The sequence below is a fragment of the Echinops telfairi genome, unplaced genomic scaffold (genome assembly GCF_000313985.2).
Source record: "Echinops telfairi isolate 266 unplaced genomic scaffold, ASM31398v2 ScPeMD7_2565;HRSCAF=3150, whole genome shotgun sequence".
NCBI classification, from domain to species: domain Eukaryota; kingdom Metazoa; phylum Chordata; class Mammalia; order Afrosoricida; family Tenrecidae; genus Echinops; species Echinops telfairi.
In genome coordinates this window covers 11,517,345-11,533,386 of record NW_022106463.1, presented here as the reverse complement: position 1 = coordinate 11,533,386, position 16,042 = coordinate 11,517,345, and the positions used below count along the sequence as shown (strand labels likewise).

At 59.9% G+C, this 16,042-nt stretch overlaps 1 protein-coding gene across 1 annotated transcript in view; it reads right to left on the bottom strand.

Annotated features, from left to right (window-relative positions):
- Window positions 1-10,614: 10,614 nt before the first annotated feature.
- NBEA (neurobeachin) overlaps window positions 10,615-16,042 on the bottom strand; it is a 465,975-nt gene continuing 460,547 nt past the window's right edge. The window contains exons 55-57 of the mRNA XM_045294000.1: window positions 13,855-14,051; window positions 13,046-13,197; window positions 10,615-11,981 (exon numbers count right to left, since the gene is read on the bottom strand). Coding sequence (XP_045149935.1) covers window positions 11,891-11,981; window positions 13,046-13,197; window positions 13,855-14,051 — 440 coding nt within the window. The 3' untranslated portion in view covers window positions 10,615-11,890. The remainder of the gene's footprint in view (window positions 11,982-13,045; window positions 13,198-13,854; window positions 14,052-16,042) is intronic.

Genomic DNA, 16,042 nt, shown 5'->3' with positions numbered 1-16,042 from the left:
AGAGAACAGAAAGGCCAGCGTGGAGGCTTGTCCGCTCCATTGTCCCCCAACTGCGTCGCGAAGAAACCGGATCGCTGCCCAGAAACACACCCTGAGCTGTGAAAGGAGACTGAGGTCAACAAGGCCCTGGGAGGAGCCCCGCAGGCTGGGGATTCAGTTACCAGGGCTTAATCCCATCCAGGAGGGGGCCGGGGCAGGAGGAGGAGCGGTGTGTCGCTACGTGTGGAAGCAGCACATGCACTGCAGGCAAAGGCGGTCTCCAGTGACTGCCCTCTCAGGCGTCTCTGGAGTGAAATCGGTCTTGTGTCGGGAGGGGCTCGCCAACGAGGGTTGGGTGCTGAAGGAAAAGCAAGGGACAAGGAGTCTGGGGTCCCAAGGTTGGTCTCTCCTGGTCCATAGCAGAACAGGGCGGGGGAGCCAGGACTCAAGAGATGGGGGTCTCCCTGGGCCTCCCGCCGCAGGACCAGAGAGCATCCCTGGCTGCGTAGCAGTTACGAGGTGCGCTGAGACCCACAAGGCGGCACTTAGAAACTGGCAAGCACTCTGCTGGAGATAGGAGGGCTTTCTGCTTCAGTCACGGGGTCATGTCCACCTGATGGCCGTGAGAAGTCTACGCAAGATTCACGTGGCCCAGAGACCACCACCACCACCACAACCACCTCCATCCATTCAGCTCAGGGCCTCCACATGGGAGGATGGGGGACACAGAGCCGAATGAGGCTCAAAGGCCCAAGAGAAAGCACAGCATAGGGGACCCGCGGAGGTGAGCGTGAGCGGAGTGCCCGTCACCCTGAGACACCCTCTCTCAGGAGCCTGCCTGCATTTTGTGAGCCCGTCGGCAGTTCACTGAAAGGTCACCTGCAGGGGGCGGGGGAGGTGCTAGTTTTGGATGTGACAAGAAGTGTACAATTGGCCACAGAAATGCTGTTGGAATCTCACTGGTCAACCGAAGTGACCCCGTCTCCCAGGAGGCTGGGCTCAGGCTCCAGCAAGTCCCGCGGAGGGGCTTCATTTCACTTAATCCCGTGAACCCCACCAACGTCCATCCTCAGTCTAAACAGTTTCCACGACTCCCTCTGCACCCACCCATCCACCTGTCGACTATACCTATCTACCTTCCTGTCTGTCTGTCTGTCTTAGGTCTCCAGAGCTGCTGAACCAGAAATACCACGGGGGCGTGGCTTCCACAAACAGAAATGAGTTCTCTCACAGTCCAGGGCTGCTGGGCGCATTGAAACCACGGACCTTTTGGCTAATGGCTTCTAGTGCCTCCTGAAATATGGGGACCAGTCTGCTCTCCCTGCTGAAACCTGCCCTTCATAATGAAGACCCGACTGGTCACCAGGAGCCTGCAGCACGGCCCTGAGGCACACCCTGCTGATGGAAGATCAGTGGTTCACACCCAACGGCCGGCCCATCCAAGGCGGGAGGACAAAGCTACCTACCCAGAGCCCCCTGGGCCGTCCATGGTCCTGCCCTGTCCTGTGGCTGGGATCCACTGAAGGGCAGCAGGCCTGGTTGGATCATTTGGTTTGAGGAGGGGAGGGGTCTCTGTTAGCAGCTCCCCTCCCTCAGAGACCCTGAGAGGAGTGTCAGATGGGGGAGAAGGGAAGTCTCACACCCCCTCCTCCTTCCTGAGACCACACCATCCCCTCCCACCCATGGGGCAAAAAGAGCGCTCTGCCCCTCCCTGCAGGCTGGAATGCAGCCACTGTGCCCCCCCCCTGCCCGCCCCCATTGTGCTGGGCCCACAACACCCCACAGGTGTTCTTCAGTGTGCAGGCTTTGAAGCACCCAGCTTTAGTCCCCACCCGGATTATTCTCCTCCATCAGCCCTTCCCTTTTGTCCTCAGCCACCCAAGGCTTTAACTGGAATTTCATCGGAGCTCCCAGAGGTGGCCCCCCACCTGTCCTCCCCAGGGAGGGCATTCAAGCTGCAGGTGCCTGTTGGATGTGGTGCCGCAGTGGGGAAAGCGCTTGGCCACTGACCCCGCATTTGGCAGTTCCCACCCACCAGGCACTCCCTCCTGAGCTCCCTGCAATGTCCAACTGGGGGGCAGAGCCAGCTCCTGGGAGCGGTGTATCCGCTCTGAAGATCATTCCTAACCCTCTCTTCCGCCAGCACGGCTGCTGGAAGGAAACACCACTTATCTTCCTGCTGTGTTGCCTTTAAGATCCTGGTGGCGGCTCTGGAATAGATGCTTGCGCTCCGGGGAGAGAAGCCTTTGTCCAAGGCGTCATCGCCTTTCCAATGTCTGCTTCTGCCTCTGCATCACAGGCTGGACGCGGCCGGCGCCCCCTGCCCCCGCCCCCCCACCAGGTCTCCAGGCTCCAGGAATCCTCAGACAAGACGTGGTCCTCATGGACTTGATTCTCAGAGAGCGTCGGAAAGCTCCGCTCCCGAGAGGAATAATTCCCTGCTTGCAGATGGGTTTCTGCTTCCCGGGGCGCTTGGACACGGTCCCCCAGTGTCAGAGCTTTAGCACCCTGGCCTGGGCTCCAGCCGTGCTAAGAACAGCTTGAGAAGATGACTATGATGTCCCCCTGCCCCCCAACCCCCCTCTGTCCTACTCAGCAGGAATGCTGGACAGGTCCTGACAGCCGCTGGATTAGGGACAAAGGGACTGGTCTCCCCTGAATGCCTCTACGCTACACGAAAATTAGCTGTCCGTGCCACAATAAGGGGGTGGGGGGAAATCGGGCACACTAATGAGACACTTATGGAAAAATCCAGAACTGAGCATGCACGGGCCCAAGTCACCGAGGCCCAGGTGGGAGGTCCACCTGGGCGCACAGACGAGGCACAAGCGACATGACATCACTGTGCCTAAACTCAGCCAGTAAGATCAGCCATGACCCTCAGCCACGCCTCCCCAGCCAGTGGGGATGGGAGGGGGAGAAAGCCGGCTGTGGGCAGGTGCCCCACCCCATTTTCTTCGCTCTCTGTAAGAGGTGCGCTGCCAGCGGAGGGTGAGGCTCCTCCCACGCGTGGGGGCACATGTATCTGCGTGCCCGCTCGGCCGCTAGCTCTCTTGTGATTTCCTGCTCTCGGTCCCTGCCCTTGGCTCGGCATGCTGGCTCCCGGCTCCTGTCCCGCTACTCCTTCCACGCTCCCCTGAAGTGGCCATTGTCAGTCGCGAACTTCCCCCCATGCGGCCCTGCACGCTTTCCCGAGATGGCACGCCCTGTCTGAGGATGCAACACGTGACACGTCCCTTTCCCTCTTAGAAGTGGCGTGGATTCACAAACATTCTTTCAGTGCGGCAAAGCAAGAACCAAGGTGTCAACCACCCCAGAAGCCTAACCATTCCACTGGGGGTTGTGGGGGGCCTGGGTCCTAAGGAAAATGGGGTGTCACTCTAACTCCTCTCTCGAAGACTTGGTCCCCACGTCAGGTCGTGGGCGTCTATCTGCTGCTCCCTTCTCGTCTGACCATGTTTTGGGCACGTGGTGGGGACAGCTCCCTCTGGAGCCCTTGGCCTGTCAGAGAGGAGTGGCCGTGGCTGGGAGGAGGCGGCCAAGGACAGACAGGAGGGAGGCCTGCGAGGTGCATGTGAGCGAGCGGGTGGTGCCCTGGTGGAGGGAGACGCCGCCCAGTGCAGTCGGGAGATGGGGCCTCTCACTTGAGATGGAAACCGCTTCCTCTTTCTGCGGGGAGCCCGGCGGGCGGTCACCATCCCTCACCTGGACCTCCATCCCCCGGGTCCCACTTCTTTCCTTTGCAATTTTCGTTATGTCAGGTTCACGGGTCTGTCGCCGAGGTTCCGTGGAACAGGTTCCCCGCGCGTCATCCTGAGGCGTTGGGGATGTCCCCGGCCCGTGCTGGCAGATGTCCCCCGTGCTGCCTGCCAGTCTCTGGTGAAGGCCGCTGTGGACCACCGGTCTCTCAGGAGCACCGGGCTCAGTGGTGGTCACTGCCCTGTGGCCTGTCCTGTTCTGCAGCTACGAGGGGCCGACCTCTGCGGTAGTCTAGCTCACGGCTTAGAGTATGGCAGGGCCCTGGTGGTGCTGTTGGCTGGGCAGTGGCTGGTAATGGAAAGGTAGTGGGCTCGACACCCCGTCCCTCTGAGAGGACGGCCACCCTCACGGACGCCGTGGGCGCTGCTCTGTGTCGGCACGGACTCCGTCACAGTGTGTTTGCTTGGTTAGTTGGCTGGCTGTGGTTTGGCCATCAGCCCAGAGAGCCCTCCAGCCTCTCCTTCTCGGGACTCTAGGGGGGTCTGTTCACACTCATCCTCCCCCTCTCAGCGCCCATCTTTTGTGGCTCTGATTGAGCAGGGCGCTATCTAGTTCTTCTGTCTCAGGACAGGTGAGGCTATGGCTTGACCTGTACACTCATTTCTTCTGAGTCTAAACACCTGGGGGTTCTGTCTGGGATTCGTTTCCACTTGTTTTTCTGCACCATGCTTCTTTGCTGGTGAAACCCTTGCAACGTAAGTCCTACTGCCATGTTTACTCCAGAGAGTAAGCACAGCCTGGCTTTCTCTGAGACCCCATGGGGCCTGAAAGAAAGACAGGTTTCCTCTGGGTTTGATGTAGCCACAAAACAATAGAAAACACTAGTACTGAATGTCTGGACCAAAGATTCTAAAGAGAACTCTTGATCAAGGGGGTAGGGGACTCAGACATTTCACTTTCTTCTGGAATCCAGGCTTGTGGAGGCATGGAGACGGGGTGTGCACGTGAACCTGTGGCTCCTGAGATCGTCCTTAACCTTTACATCGAAAAGTGCTCCCGGCAGTCTTCTTAAGACCCCTCTGTACCTGCGCTTAATCGGTCAGGTCTGCCTTGAGCACCCCAGTCTTTTAAGATCTACTGAAATGGGACAAACGTGTTTTGGAAGAAGTGCATGCTCCTTTGAGGATGTACTTTGGACGGGTTGTCAAGGGAGACCAGTCCCTGGAAAAGGAGGTCATGCTGGCAAAGTGGAGGAGGTTGCAGCAGAACAGAGGACGGGTCTGGACACGAGGGATGGACACTGTGGCTACAATCGTGGCTCAAATGTAAGAACAAGCGTCAGACCAGTTGGTGTTGTGTTATGTTGTTAGGTTACACTGTCCTGTGAGGTTGTGATATGTGATGATGCGATGTTTTGTTGTCAGACATCAGGCCCCTGTGAATCTGAACACAGACTGGATGGTGCCTAACAACAACCACGTGTGGGCCCACACTGACAACAACACCACCTCAGATCAGCTAGGGAGCTAGGGAGTGAGCGTGTCTCACCGGAGCACATGCCCCCGTCTCTGACTGTCACCTGCAGGGACTGTGGAACTGGTGGGTGTCCCACTGTGTGGATGGTCCCTACGAAACAAAATAAAATAAAACCACAGAACCAAATAAGCAGCAGTAGAGAGACGAGGGGAGAGAGGGGAAGACGGAGTCCTTCCCCCGCCCAGCTCAGTTTTCAGACAGGCCCTGCTGGGCGTCCAGGGAATGTCCCCAAGCTGGGCTGTGGGGCAGCAGCGGCACAGAGCCATGGACGAGCTAGATGAGGGAGCCCTGCAGCCAGGGGGCTCACTGCTGCCCCGAGTGCCCAGCCTCCTGTGAGGCAGGGAGGACACCGGGCCTGCAGGGCCGGCCGGGCCATGGGCGGGCTTCGCTGGGATGGCAGCACTCTGTGTTTCTCTCAGGAGCGCGCCCTTCCCTGCGGTATCTTCATATGTGCCGTGTGCTCCCGCGCACAGCACCGCGGGGAACAGGAAGGGCGTTGTGCACGGAGCCTGCAGGGGAGGCGGGCCTGGCAGGCATACATAGGCTCAAGCCCACCAGCCTCTCTGCATGAGAAGGAGGAGGATTCCTGCTCCCTTAGATTCACAGTCCCTTAGACACCCAGAGGGACAGTGCCACGCTGTCCTGCAGGGTCACTGTGAGTCAGAACAGACCCGACGGCAGTGAGTGTGTTGAGGGCAGCCTTCAGTTCTCACCGGAGCCCACCCCTGTGCCCCCACCCGCCTCACTGTGGGCCTCTCAATAGGTCAGAGAATGACATGCTAAGTACGAGAAACACACCTGGAAATGGTTAAACACCCAACTTGAGGTATTCTTCCAGCCTCGCTCTCGCTTAAGAGCAAACAGGAAAAGCGTGGCTGGGCCAGGTCTCCGCCGTAGAAACGGTCACCAGCCCATAGAGAGCCAGCCAGTCAGTGTGGGCCGTCCGGGGGCTAGTGGGTTCTAACCACCGACCTCACGGTGAGCAGCCCAGTCCTTACTGCCTGTGGCTTGTTTGACAGCAGTGGTCTGGGGCTAAACTGGAAACATCTCCGAGGTCGGTCTCTCTTCCTCCAGAGGCCCGGCTTCTCCAGGGAGCCACATGTGCACACAGACACACACACTCGCACACGGCGCGCTGGCCACCTGCTGCGGCCGTGCGTTCAGGGTGCCCCAGTGAGACCATGGAGGGAGATAGGGTCCCTTTGCCACGATGAGACGTGTCTGCATGAGCCGATGGCCTGAGCCTCAGTGCCACCACCCGCTGTCTAACGGAGCTGAAGGACTGGGTCAGACATGGCGTGTCTGCCACAAGGACCCAGCCCCTGGCCCTGACACCCTTGTGTGCAGCAGAAAGAGGAGCCACCCATCACCAGCTAGCCTGGACCCATCTCCCTGTGCCAGCCCGGCCTGCCCAGGGGGCCCTGTCCCCTCCAGTGATCGACCCCTGCCAGTGACCCGCCCACAGCTTGCCCCTCACACGAGGGTCGGGGGATCTGGGGAAGGCAGTCCCCGGGTCTCTCTCCCTAGTCTGGGAGTTCTGCCAAAGCCTGCCTAGCACAGGTGTCCTCTGATGCCTGGATCCCCGGGCTCAGCTTCTGGGGTCGCGGCTGGAGCCCCTTTAGACCCCCGCAGCTGCAGGCTGATGATGCGGAGGGTGAGGTGGGCAGCAGGGAGGCCACAGGCTGCGGGTGTGGGGCGGGACAGAGTTCCGTGGCTCTCGGGCAGGTGGGAGCATGCCAAGAGGCTGACTCCCAGGTCAGTGGCCCCGTGAGCAGACACTGCGTGGTGGCCAGGTGGAAGGCTGAGAGGCAGAGAGAGAATTTCCATCTTACTGATAGACCAGCTGGGCTGCACCCCGACACTCTCGCACAGGGTCAGGCTGACCCGCGCTCTGACCGCCTCAGCAGTGCTGTGAGCTGTGGGAAGGGCCAGGATGTCAGGAAGAGGCAGTTTCTGGGCCTGTGTCACAAAGACACAGAGGAATCCCAGTGGACACACCTGTGGAGCACACCGGTAAGCACTGGGCTGCTCCCCCAAAGTTCGGGGGTTCAAACCCACCCAGTGGTTCTGCCAGTGGAAGGGCTGGCAGTCTGCTCTTGTGATGCCAGAGCCTCAGAGACCCCATCGGGCAGCTCTGTTCAGACACAGGATGGACGCAGGGCACCCAGCAACGTGAGGCCCCACAAAGCCAGCCCGGGCAGTCAGGCTCACTGCCACCAAGTGGATGCCAGCACACAGCCCCTGTGGGTTCCCAGGCGGTAACTCTGGGCAGGAGCATACAGCCTTGCCTTTCTTCCTCGGAGCGGGCTGGTACGTTTGAACTGCTGACCCGTGGTGTGAAGAGCCTGTGACCGCCAGGCGGGGCCACCCCTTAGCCAGCCGGCAGAGAGCTGTCGGTCTGCACCTGCTGTCCCAGGAGCTAAAGCCCCCGGCTGCGAAAGGGAAGGAGGGCAGTGTGGACCATGTTAGGGCTTCCACTGCCATATCCTGATGCTCAGAGCAGGAGGCTGCAGACCACACCTGGTCTTCTCACATGAGGGTCTGGGATGAGGCTTTGCCCCCAGCTCACCCCACCTCAGGGGTGGGGGGTGTCTGAAGAGCCCTAGTGGGCAAGAGCCAGGCTGCTAACCATCAAGCCAGCAGTTCAAACCCACCAACTGCTCCCTAAGAGTGTTATAGGGACAAAAGGGGCCCCAAATCTCACGTGTCAACTTAAGGAGAACGTCATTCAGTCTTAACCAGGACAAAGACATGTCGTCCAGATGAGGGGCCATCAGCATGAGGGTTTACCAAGGGCCGGAGCTTAAATGGGGCAAGATGGACAAAGGGCATGCCCCAGCTAGATGGACGGGGACTCATGACTGCTCCTCTTGTGTGGCAGCTCCATCATGGACACACCAGGATGCCCCCAAGGAGACACCCCATCCCTGGCTGGTCAGGAGGGTGGGGGTAATCCACATTCTCCTGCACTCTGCCTAAGGGCAAGACTTGACATCCCTGGCTAATGGTCACAAGGAATTCCATGGGGGCTTCATCTGCTTGGGGACCCTGCAAATGGATGGGGCTTGTCCTCCCCAGTCCTCTGCAGACGGTGCTTAGGATTAAGCTCTGACACACCTGCTGCCAGCTAGCCCCTGGCCCCTGGCATCCCATCACCTGGCCTGTCTTCCCTCAGTGCCCCTGGCAGGAAGGGCCTGGCCGGAAGGATGCTGGGGGCTGTTGGACCAATAGCTGCCCTGAGGGGTTTCCTGGGGACCGTCCTCATGAAGGCAGATCTCTGCATCTCCCCAGCAGAGTCTGCTGGGTGCAAACTGTCTACCTTGACTTAGCAGCCAAGTGCTGTACCGGTTCATGACCTGTGGGACATATGGGGCCCACCTGCACTTTCTGAGTTTGGGGGTAACTTGTTACATAGCAGCAGACTGACACTTGATGCACCAAACCGACTTACATTAAACTCCTAGAAATTACGTCTATTTATTCTTTCAGCAAATGTCTTCCCAGAGTACCTCTCCTGGGATGGAGGACAACCACTACACAGGGTGTCCCAGGTGGCCTCTTACGTGAGCCGCTCAACGGCTTTGTCCTGCTGCATGGGGTGGACTGCCCGCCTTTGGTTTATCAGAGGAGCTCTTACACCAGGGCTCCCTCCTCGTCCCCAGTGCTGCCCTGACACAGGAAGAACGGGCTCTCCTGGGTGCTCTGGGCTAACTCCTGAAGGGGGTGGCCAGCACTGTCCTCAGACGCGCTCCTGGCGGGACGTGAACCTTCAGCCTTCCAGCCCACATGATCCATCTTCACCACCTCCTCAGGACTGCTGTGGCAGAGAGGGTGTTCTGGCAAGAACTCTCCCCTCACCCACAGCTCCCAGCACGGCTGCCTGCCCTAGTGTGCCGCAGGGACGCAGAACCCAACGGGCCCAGAAGTCTTGATGGACACTCTGGTCAAAGATGCTACGGAGGAATACCGATCAAAAGGCTGGGGTCTGTGAAACAGTGAACATTCTCACGGATTCCAGACTTCCCGGAGCTATGGAGTTGGGTGACTCCCCAGATGGCTCCCCTGAGGCCATCTTTGAACTTTCACCACGAGTAGCCCCGGAAGCCTCTTTCAAGCCACAGTGAGGAGCCGGGTGGGCAAGGAACGCAGCACTGAGCAGGTGCTGTAGGGAGGAGCTTTCTACCTGGGGTCAAGCGGCCAACAGCACCTGGGAAGGCTCTGTGGTCGGCTTGGGGTGTAAGGGTCTGCTGGGGTGGGGGGGAGGGGCAGCCCGGGGAGGAGGTGAAGATGACCACCCCACGGCCAGCAGCTGGTCCGAGTTGCTGAATCGCACGAGGACGGACTGGACTGTGTTTGCAGCCTTCTCAACAGCGACAACACAACATAAACAACTTGAAACAGACAAAGCGAGGGTGGCAGGGCACCGCCGGCCGCTCCCGTGAGGATGTCCCGGAGTAGGCTGGCAGCTTCCGCCGCGGGATGGGCAAGGCTTTCTTTCCCCTGGAAGGGAGAGGTTCCCACCGCGCCTTCTCGGACGGCTCCTGGCCATACGTGGCTGTCCCAGCGCCTCACCTGGGCTAAGGACAGTGCCCTTCCCAGCCGTGAATGCAAGAGGCTTGTGCCCCAGGCCCAAGGGGCAGTTCTGGGGGATTTCTCCGGGGGCCAGCGAGGGGCTTGTTTGGACCCCTCCATGTCCTTTGCATCTTCTCTTGAACTGGAGGCCCAGAGCCCTAGGGTGTGGGGCTGGGAGTCGGGTCGGGGGAAGACCTGGGGGGTGTGGGGCTGGGAGAGTTGGCGAGGTGGGGACGGGGAGGACCCAGCGCCCAGGGGTGCGGGGCTGGGAAAGTCAGGGCCGGGGGAAGACCCGGGGCTGTGTTGCTGGGAGATCAGGGGGTGGGGGCGGGAAGGGACAGATTAAACACCAAGCCTTTCTGTGGGTTCCGGGTGTTCTGTCCAGTGGCCAGACATGAATTCCCTGCCCAATTGCCCCTCCAGGGCTTTTCTGGGGGGTTGCCTCACCCCTCCACTGCCCTGCATCCCCCACATCTGCCCAGATCATCAGGGGGTCCCTAGCCTGGTGGGGTCAGGAGGGTGGAGATGAGCTTTGGGGAGTGCTGGCGGGGATACCTGCCCCCAACCCCGGACAGTGTTATTTGGTACCCCGTATGCTGCCAGCTCAGACCCCCACCCCCACCCAGTGGAATCCCTTCCTTCTAAAATGGTGGAGCACCAAGGCAGGGCTCAGCAGGGTGACTAGGGGGTGCTCTGCCCTGGTCCCTGTGGCTCCCCATCCTGGATGGCCTGATCAGGGCTGCACCTGATGTTTCTGGATGCGGGGGGGGGATGTCCCTGAAGCCATCGGCGGTGACGGTGATGCGGCCAGGGAGACCAGAGGCCGGCTGTGAATGCTTTGCATATTTTATTTTTCGTTTTTTTTTTCTTTTTTGATTTTCAACTCACACACGTCTGGCGTTATGTTACATCTTTGAGATAAAACATGGTTACGATAGCGTGAGGGGCTGATCTGTCCAAACAAGCCACCAGGCTCTCAGGGTCAGGTGACCTGCCTGCCAGTGCCCGGTGGGCAGGGTCCTCCTGTGGACTCTGGGTGGCAGGGGCCTGGGTCTCCTGTGGTTCCCGGGGGTCAGAGTCCCCCGGACACACGAGCAATGGAGGGAGGGGTGTTGCGCCAAGACTGCCCCCAGGAGCAGTGCCCGCGGTGCCGGCCTGTTCCTCCCCACGCCCAAAGGTGAGTGGTGAGTTTCGAGAACATCACATTCCTGGAACGTGCCTCGGAGCACGACCGTCTGCACATGCCTGCCCGGAACATGCCATGGAGGGCTGAGGCTGATGCCACGGGGACCCGCCGCCTCTGGCCGGGGCCCAGCCTCAGCCGACTGTCCCGCAGGACCCAGCGAGGCCTGGCTCATCCAGCCAAGCACACCTTGTTCTTAAGGAAACCGATGACAAACAAGCCCGGAACAAAGGAGAGTCCCGGGCAACGCTGCCCATCAGGTAGCTCCCCGGGCAGGGCCTCAGGCAGGTCCCGTGGCTCCCGGTGGTCCCGGGCAGTGCCCCCAGCCCCTCGGGCTCTGTCTCCAGGTCGTGGTGGGCGGCGGCAGGATGCGCCTCCTGGTCAGTAGGGCCAGGTGTCCAGTAATGGCTTCGTATCCAAACGCCTCGTGAGTCAAGGGCTCTGGGAGGGGCAGGCTTCACGGGAGTGCAGACACCCACAATCCGTGAGATGCTGGAAGCTCGCACTTGAACCCGCCGACGAGCTGGTCTTGGTGGGCGGGGGGCACCTCCCCGGGGACGCGGTGGAAGAGCATGCAGGCTGGGGTCCACAACAAAATTAGAAACTGTTCTTTGTACAGGTTTGACTGTTACAAAAGTATCCCTTAAAGCAGACGCGTCCGATGTACAAAGTATCAAACGGTGTTCTGGTTTCTTCTCCTCGGAGAGGAGGCGGCTCAAGCTCAGGGGGGCCCCTCCCTTCTCCGGAGAGCGGGGTCACGAGAAATGGCCGCGGCACCCCTACTCGGTCACAGGAGAGAAGCTGGCTGGGGCAGCTGGTGGTGGTCCCCGCGGGGGGCTGGGAGGGGAGGCTGCTGCAGGGTGGTGTGGTGGGTGCTGGGCAGGTGACGGAGGAGCCGTGGCCTCGGCGTCCCTGGCCCTGTCAGTACCTGTTCTGATGCTCATAGTGCCACCGGTTGAAGTCGATGTTGAAGGCCACGATGCTGCCCGAGGCCATGCCTGTGATCAGCGTCCTGCGCAGCAGAGACTTAATGTCAGCGCCCACCCCCCTGGGCCTGTGGGCCATGGCCACCCTCCCCCACCCGGGCCCACTCCTGCCTCCTGTACCCTGGGCACGACCCCTCCCTCCAAGGCTTGGATATGGTATCCCCCTGGGCACTGCCCCAGCCTAGTCTCTGGCTGTCCGAGTGCCCCTGCGGTCTCATGCTCTGAGGGCTGTGCCCAGTCCCCCTGTCAGCAGCGACCCCCCACCCACCCCCACCCACGCTATCCTTCGGCCCTGCTGTCTGCACCATTATAGCAGAGAAACACCCCGCCCTTCTGGGTGGGGGCGGAGGGGCTCTGAGGTGGGGGACCTTCTCGCAGGCCCTGGGCCCTCTGCTGACAGATGGTGGTCTGGCTTTTGGGGGACAGCCACAGCAGGACCCCAGAACTCAGACACACTGTGGCCTGGGCCCTGCTCAGACCCACCGCTGCCACCAGCCGGCTCTAACACACAGCGGCCTGGCAGGACAGGGTGCCCTGTCTTCGTGGGGACTCCCCCCCACCTCGTCCTGTTCTCTCAAGCCGCTGCTAGACGCCAACGCTGACCGGTGGTGAGCAGCCCCCGGCACTGGCCACCTGGCTCCCGGCAAAGACCAAGCCAGTCTCGAGTGCAGCTCCGCTCAGACCAGACTGCCCTTGCCCGGTGCGCTGCCACGGCTGTTGGCTGAGGGCCTCGGCTGAGTCTGACCACCCAGGAAGGGGCTTTCTGTGAAAGCTGCCTGCGGGTGTCTTCACCCTCCGCCCCCCAGGGACCCTGGGGGCACGAGAAGAGAGCACCCTGCTAACGAGCTTCCTTGGCCTCTGGCACACAGGTGCTCACGACCCCCCAGGACCTCACTGCACAGGAGCAGCTGGCCAGAGCTCCCCGTGGAGCTGCTGGTGTGAGAACGGCTGGCCTGAGCAGCTCAACCTGCAGGGCCACCAGGACAAACCGTGGGCAGGCGGGCTCCCGGGCACGGAGGGACCTGGCAGTTCCTTCCACGGGTCCCTCCCTCCTTGCTCACCCCTCTGGGCTCTGGGTGGCCCAGCTCACCTCTGGTCATGGGACAGGTCCATGGCTCGGATGCCAGCGTCACAGCCTGGGTAGATGTACAGCTGTTTGAAGTCGCAGGCCTGCCAGACCTCCACCACACCGTTATCCCCGCCCGTCACCAGGTTCTGTCCATCGCTGCTCAGGAGGATGGCCTTGGGGAAAGGGGACAAGAGGATGGCCTTAGAGATTGGGGGGACAGGAGGGTGGCCTTGGGAACAGAAGGTGCAGGAGGATGGCCTTCGGGACAGCGAGAACAAGACGGTGGCTCTGGGGGCAGCGGGGACAGGAGGGTAGTCTTGGGGACAGAGCTTTCCTCGCTGGCCAGGGTGACAGCTGCCTTGGAGAGTGAGTGGCTCCTCCTACAAGCTCTGACCAGACTTCTCCCACGCAGCCCCCACCACGCTGCTGTGGCTTCAGAAAGCGCTACAGGCACAAGGCTCCTGACTGCGTGCTCGGCCGCTGAGACCAGACGCTGTGGGATTGAGTGTGGAGTCTGGGCAGTGGGACTTGTGGCTAACTGCAGGCGGTTCTCAGGAACTGGGGTCCAGCCGCCCCGTCCCTGGGGGCAGAGCACAGTAAGCCCCAGTGGGATCTGCCTTGGGCTCCGCCGGACAAAGGATTCTGGGTCATCTAAGCGACTCTCCACGTCGTGGGGGTCCGGCTCCACACTGGGGGTGGGGGTGTCCAGTCACAGGGAAGGCCACGATGGAACCTCTGCTGACCGGCAACCTTCCTGAGGCCACGACAGCTTCCATCGAGCTGCCTGCTGCCCACAGCCGCTTTCCCCAGGAGGCCCGGTGTGGACTCACCCGAGTGGAGTCATTGATCTCCATCTGAGCCAGGAGCTTCCCGTTGATGCTGAAGTTGCTGAAGCGGCCTCGCTCGTAGTAGATGATGCAGTGGCCTTCGCTGGACACGGAGATCAGGCGCGGGAACAAGCAGCTTGCTGGCCCGTCCAGGGCCCTGAGCAGGTCCCCCGTGATGGTGTGGACAAGGCAGGGGCCTTCTGCAGGGGGACAGTACCGAGGCAGAGGTGTGAGAGCCACAGCCCCACACACCCTACGCAAGCGCCTGCTCAGACACATCGCAGGATGGCGGCGAGGGGAAGAGTAGTGTCGGCAACTTCAATGCTGCACACGGGGTGCCCGTGATACACACGTGCGCATGCACACACAGACACATGTACACACCCATACACATGTACACACATACCTGCACCTGACACACACAAACACATACGTACTGTGGCAGTTACATAATCTCCTGCCAACTTGAGGGAAGGGGTGGAGTCTACCCTGTCAATCAGGTCACAGCCAATGCGGCCTCTGTGTGGGCGTGGCCTCCTCCTGAGGATTCTGGGAACTCCTGTCTTCCTCCCTGGAGGCGGGACACACAGACTCTCTGCTACACATTCCTGCTGATAAGTAACATGGAGCTATGCTGATGGAGCCAGAGCTCTGGGAACTGGAGAAGCCACATGGAGACCCACGCCGGCGCTGAGATGCTTCCACTGCCATTGGATCCACAAGAGTTAGCACCCACTGGCCTGTAATCTTCCTGTACTTGGTGTCACTGCATGGGTTGGGTGAGTCTGAAGAGGAATTTATGGACTAGTATCGGACATATAGGCTAATATCGGACTTAAGGACTTGATCTGGACTGGGATGTTTTCTCAATTTACAATTGCTGTGATATAAAGCTCTTTCTTACACACAAGTGTCTATGGATTTGTTTTAGTATACCCAGACTGCACATGCGCACACACAGACACATGTACACACCCATACACATGTACATACATCCTGCACATGCACACACACATGCACACATACATACTCATACACATATAAACATACATGCACACACACATACATACACACGCACACATATATACAGATACCTGCACATACACATAAACATATATTCATAGACATGTATAAACATGCCTGCACATGAACACACATAACATATATTCAGACATATACACACATACCTGCACACGCACGTACACATAAACACACATGCTAACATGCATGCACTCACATACACCCATATGCACAGATATATAAAAACATACAAACCTGTATGTACAAGTAACACATACACACAAACACTATATATACATATGCACACATTCAAGCACACTCACACGTGTGCACACTGACACATCCACACATACATATAAAGCCACACATACACGCATGCACACACACACCACCTATGTGAAATGACAACACCGTAGAATATGCTGCTATGAGTTCCAATGGCCAAGCTTCTGGAGGCAGCCGAGTGCTCAGCTGCTGTGCCCCAGGGCCCCCTGCCAGGGTGGAGACCCAGGGTCCCTGATCTCCCCGGGGACTCAACCTCAGCAGCAGACCCCGTCTCCACCTGGTCCCAGCCCAGGCTGGTCTGAGAGGGAGCCGCTGGGCAGCCTGCTGGGCGCCCACGGCACAGCCTGACTGCATGCTGGTCCTCTCGTCCACGGCTACACTAAGGGCTGTGCCCACAGGACACAGTCCAATTCCCTGCGATCTAACGCACCGGGGTCGCAGCCTGCGTCACATGGGGCGTCTTCCCCTGCAGTGGCATCGTGGTAAAGTGAGACGGCTGCGAGGAAGCTGGGCGATGGCCCGGGCTGAGGCTCTGAGAGAAAGCTGCAGCGCACGCCTGGAGCGGGTGAGTGCCGCTGTTCTCCTGAGGACACGCAGAAGCACGCATGGCATCCTGCGCCTCCCACCGCCCTCTGCGCTGAGTGGCCCTGCTCACCTCCCTGTCCAAGGTGGTCTTCCTCACTAGCCTGAGCTGCCCGGGCCACCAGAGGAGCTGCTGCTAATTTGACCCTGTCCAGACAGTGCTGAGAGGGCACCGTGCCCTGGGCAGTCTTTTTACAAGAGAAACCTTGGGGGATGCTTCTGGTTTAAGGTTTGCAGATGGCTCTTCCAGGGGAAAGCCCGGAGCCCATGAGAACAGGGAATTCTGTGCCTTCCACATGCAGCT